At 37.5% G+C, this 5,343-nt stretch overlaps 1 protein-coding gene across 1 annotated transcript in view; it reads left to right on the top strand.

Annotated features, from left to right (window-relative positions):
- The window catches only part of plod3 (procollagen-lysine, 2-oxoglutarate 5-dioxygenase 3), a gene marked incomplete in the record, with an annotated part of 34,637 nt that overhangs the window by 3,336 nt on the left and 25,958 nt on the right, over positions 1–5,343 (top strand). Inside the window, 6 exon segments of the mRNA XM_037677111.1 lie at positions 147–283; positions 1,845–2,008; positions 2,085–2,197; positions 2,394–2,457; positions 2,717–2,814; positions 4,635–4,736. Coding sequence (XP_037533039.1) covers positions 147–283; positions 1,845–2,008; positions 2,085–2,197; positions 2,394–2,457; positions 2,717–2,814; positions 4,635–4,736 — 678 coding nt within the window.

The raw sequence follows: 5,343 nt of genomic DNA, 5'->3' as shown, positions 1-5,343 counted from the left end.
GAATCTTGAATTTATCCTGTAGTTTATTCTGTAGTTTAATCTGTAGTGTACTCTGGAGTTTACTTTGTAGTTGAATCTGTGGTATAACATGCAGAGTCTGAGGTCTTTGACTGGATGGGCTCAATGATGGTGGTGTTCTGGTGCAGGTTCTGGGTCTGGGCGAGGAGTGGAAGGGTGGTGACGTGGCTCGGACCGTGGGTGGAGGTCAGAAGGTCCGATGGTTGAAGAAGGAGCTTCTGAAGCACTCTGAGAAGAAGGAGATGATCATCATGTTTGTGGACAGGTGACTCATGATCTTTGTGTCCTCGTGTCTTTTCTTCCCGTCTCTCTTTGTTCTTCCTTTTGTTCTTTGTCCCGTCAGAAACCAGACTCACCTGTCCTGTTTTGTCTCACCTGTTCGTGAGTCAGGTGATTGTGATCAGAACGCCTGTTAATAAAGCTACGGAGAACAATCTGTGACGGAGTTTCTCAGAAACACGAGTCTGGTTTTTATTCCCAAACAAAACTTTCCTGCGTGTTTTCAGAATAAAAAAATAAATAAAAAACTGATAAAAACATTTGGAAACAGACGGATCAGAGGTGGGGAACACACCGTCTGCTGGTGCCTGACAGTCAGGACTCAGGGTACAGCCTGTAACCATGGAAACTAAACGATCAATGTGTTGATCAGCTGAATGACACAAAGGAGTTTATTAGACAGCAAGTCTTGGTAAATCAGGAAAGTTGATTATGACGGGACTTTTATTACAGCTGGATCTCTGTTACAACCAGATTTTATTACACTGGAACATTTATTACATTAAAAGTTTATTACTCTGAAAAATTCATTACAACAGAGAGTTTATTACATTAAACAGTTTATTACAAAACAAAGTTTATTACAACAGTTTATTACAACACAGTTTATTATAAGTTTATTACAACAGTTTATTACAACACACAATTTATTTCAATCAACAGTTTATTACATTAAACAGTTTATTATGACAGTTTATTACAAAACAAAGTTTATTACAACAGTTTATTACAACAAAGTTTATTACAGCAGACAGTTTATTACAACAGTTTATTACAACACACAATTTATTTCAATCAACAGTTTGTTACATTAAACAGTTTATTAAAACAATTTATTACATCAGACAGTTTATCACATCAAATGGTTTATTGCAATACACAGTTTATTAAATTAAACAGTTTATAAAAACAAACATGCAGTTTATTAAAACAGGCATTTTATTAAAACAGGCAGTTTATTACATTAGTTTATTAAAACAGTTTATTACATCAGACAGTTTATTACATCAGACAGTTTATTACACCAGACAGTTTATTACACCAAACAGTTTATTACATCAAACAGTTTATTATAATACACAGTTTATTACATTAAACAGTTTATTAAAACAGACAGTTTATTAAAACAGGCAGTTTATTAAAACAGTCACTTTATTAAAACATGCAGTTTATTAAAACATGCAGTTTATTAAAACAGACAGTTTATTAAAACAGTCAGTTTATTAAAACAGGCAGTTTATTAAAACAGACAGTTTATTAAAACAGACAGTTTATTAAAACAGACAGTTTATTAAAACAGTCAGTTTATTAAAACAGGCAGTTTATTAAAAGAGGCAGTTTATTAAAACAGTCAGTTTATTAAAACATGCAGTTTATTAAAACAGTCAGTTTATTAAAACAGCCAGTTTATTAAAACATGCAGTTTATTAAAACAGGCAGTTTATTAAAATGGGCAGTTTATTAAAACAGTTTATTAAAACAGACAGTTTATTAAAACAGACAGTTTATTAAAACATTTTATAACTTGTGTTTGTTTCCGTCTGCAGCTACGATGTGATATTTGCTTCGGGTCCAGACGAGCTGCTCTCCAAGTTTTCTCGCCTGGGACACAGAGTGGTTTTCTCAGCTGAGGGGTTCTGCTGGCCCGACCAGCGATTGGCCTCCAAATACCCCGAAGTGCATTCTGGGAAACGATACCTGAACTCTGGAGGTGAGGGACCGGAACCAGAACAAGTCAGAAAGTCATTGGTTCAGCTCAGTGGTACTGATCGGGTGTTTGCCTTCAGGTTTCATGGGGTTCGCTCCGGACCTCAGCGCCATCATCCAGCAGTGGAAATACAAAGACAACGATGACGACCAGCTGTTCTACACCAGGATCTACCTGGACAAGACTCAGAGGGTAAACTGGGTCAGAACCGGCCGGGTCAGATCACCTGACCTGAGTCCAGTTTAACACATCTACCTGGACATGACTCAGGTGGTAAACTGTGTCAGAACACCTGATCTGACCCGGTTCTGGTATTTTCTGCCGTTGAATTTTAAAACAGTGAAGTGATTTTATCAGTTTTATTAACTGATGGGATCTGTCTCTTCAGACCAAGTTCAATATGACTCTGGACCATCGCTCCCGGATCTTTCAGAACCTGAACGGCGCCATCGGTGAGACTAAGCAGAACCAATTTTCCTTCCTAGACTCTCGGGTCTTATGTTGTTGTAGTTTCTCTCCTTTTTGTTGTAGAGTTAAATCTTTAGTATCTTCAGTCAAAGGTTTGAACTGTGGTACCATGAACTGATCACATGACCATAGGACCATGTGACCATATGACCATGTGATCACATGGTCCTATGACAATAGGACCATGTGATCATGGGATTTTGCAATTTGAAATATCAACATTAACACACGCCCATCTGACAGACGAGGTCGTCCTGAAGTTTGAGAGGTCAAAGGTCAGATTGAGGAACGTCGCCTACGACACACTTCCTGTCATCATCCATGGAAACGGACCCACAAAGGTAACGAACCAATCAGAGGCCTCCGCCTGCCCCATGTGACAGCAGAAACAGGAAATGAAGTTTACTTTTTTTAAAGAAAACTTTATTTAGCAAAAACAAGTACAAAACAAACATGGCAGTTCACAATAATGTAACTCTACAAAGGGCGTAACAGAGTCACACTTCGATATGAAAAAATGAAAGAAAGAGAAAAAAGAAATAAAATTAACTACAACAAGGATTATATGTTTTGGGATTAGGATTAACATGCATTAGTGCACAGTTCCATTAACATTTCGTACAGGTCTTCATGTGTTTCAATATATTTCAGGGATTTCAAAAATAGATGGAATTCAGATAAACAATGTTAAAAGCTGGGGATGATCTTAGAACTCTGTTTATGAATAAATCATTTTTCCAGACAAAATATCAGATTACAACCGAGTTCCATTTTTTTGTTTTCCAATAATACTCCAGATGTTCCCACGTCTCTGGAAATAGATCGAGGAAGTGTAATTTTCAGTGTGATCCATCTTTCCAAGTGATTCCAGAATATTTAGGTTTTGTTTCGTTCAAAGAAGAAATGATTTATTGTTTCTAGATCCTGTTCACAGAACGAGCCTTTACTGTCATCGATATTAAAACGAGTTCTTCGTAGCTCTTTGGAGGGGTCAACTGCATTTAACATTTTAAAGTGCGCTTCTTTAGCCTTTGGTTGTACGGGGAGTTTTAAATATAGAGTTCTTAACATTTCTATTGACTTTTTGTCAAATGTGCAAAGTTTGTTATTTTTATTTATTTTCCCAGAGAATAAAGTTTCACTCAGACGCCTTCTGATCGTGTGGGTGTTGAATATTTTGTCACTAAATGATATTCCATTAATAGATAGAGTGGGTAAATGTGGAGTTATAGGATGATATCGATTATATTTTGAATCAGATTAATAAATTGTTTTGGTAATGTTTTAATTAATCTGGTAATTTGGGGGGATATAATCTATACTTTGAACAGAATGTTCACAGTTTAGCATGTAGCCATTAGCATCCATTAAGTGAGAACAGACCAAATGTTCTTCTCCATCCAGTGTTTGTGAAGGACATGAAGTTTACTGAGCGTTCAGGAAGTTTATCTGAGTATAATGTTGTGTTGTTAGTAAACATTTGTTTATAAACAGAATGAAGATGATGTCAACCCGACCTGAGGCGACGCCTGCTGAAGTTCTGGCTCAAACCTTTGGTCCAGAACTGAAATCTGTAGAAACATCAGCTCAGAAACACATAAAATATTTTCTGTTTGTGGTGTTTCTAAAGAACACCATGAAAGGGTTTGACCCAAAACAGGAAACATGAAATATTTCATACTTAATCTGAGAATGTTGGACTTTTGAGTCAAACAGGAAATCTGAAGCTGACAAACACATTGTTGTATTTTAAAAACTGTGAAATTATTTCAAACTAAAGATAAAACTCTAAAAACTCAAGTCAGGTCCTCTGGACGTTCAAAACTTTTTTTTGTTTTGTTTTTTTGAACGTCCAGAAGACCTGACTTAAGTTTTATATATTTTTCTACCTGGATTATTAAGTTTTATATATTTTTCTACCTGGATTATTAAGTTTTATATATTTTTCTACCTGGATTATTGAGCAGCATCAGGATGAAGAAAAAACGGTTTCTTGTTTTTCTTCATGTCTCTGAAAAACTGTTTTATGACCTGAATCAGTGAAATCATCTTGTCTGGAACTAAAACCTTGAAGGAGGAGCTTTTAATCTCTGACCAAACGATTAGATTAAATGAACTGATAATCCAGTTTACGTCTCGTCCCTGTCCTCTGTCCCTGCAGCTGCAGTTGAACTACCTGGGGAACTACGTCCCCACAGTCTGGACCTACGAGCACGGCTGTGGGATCTGTGACGACGACCTGCTCTTCTTCACCGACGTTCCTGTACGTCCTAAACATCTGCATGTCCCACAGAGACACTCAGCACAACAAAGTCCAGAGACGCAAAGAGTTCAACAGAACTGAGACGTTTGTTCTTATTTTATCGTTAGTGCAAGTTTCAAGTCAAGTCAACTTTATTAATAGAGCACATTTAAAACAGAGCCTGTTATCAAAGTGCTTAATAACAACAACAACAATCAGTGTGTAAATTAAAGAGAAAAAAATATATATATACACTAATAATAATAACTGAAGAATTAATAAAATGCATTTAAAACACAGGGTCACAGATTAAAAAACTCTAGATCAATTTACACTGAGTGAAATGTCTGAGAGAACAGATGAGTTTTTGGCAGAGATTTGAAGTGAGGAAGGGAGGTGGTCTGCCAGATGATGGGGGGCAGGTTGAAGGGAGGTGGCCTGCCCGATGCTGGGGGGCAGGTTGAAGGGAGGTGGCCTGCCAGATGATGGGGGACAGGTTGAAGGGAGGTGGTCTGCCAGATGTTGAGGGGGCAGGTTGAAGGGAGGTGGTCTGCCTGATGCTGGGGGGCAGGTTGAAGGGAGGTGGTCTGCCTGATGATGGGGGGCAGGTTGAAGGGAGGTGGTCTGC

The sequence above is a fragment of the Nematolebias whitei genome, chromosome 1 (assembly GCF_014905685.2).
Source record: "Nematolebias whitei isolate Nwh7 chromosome 1, NemWhi1, whole genome shotgun sequence".
NCBI classification, from domain to species: domain Eukaryota; kingdom Metazoa; phylum Chordata; class Actinopteri; order Cyprinodontiformes; family Rivulidae; genus Nematolebias; species Nematolebias whitei.
This window is presented reverse-complemented; position numbering and strand designations above follow the sequence as displayed.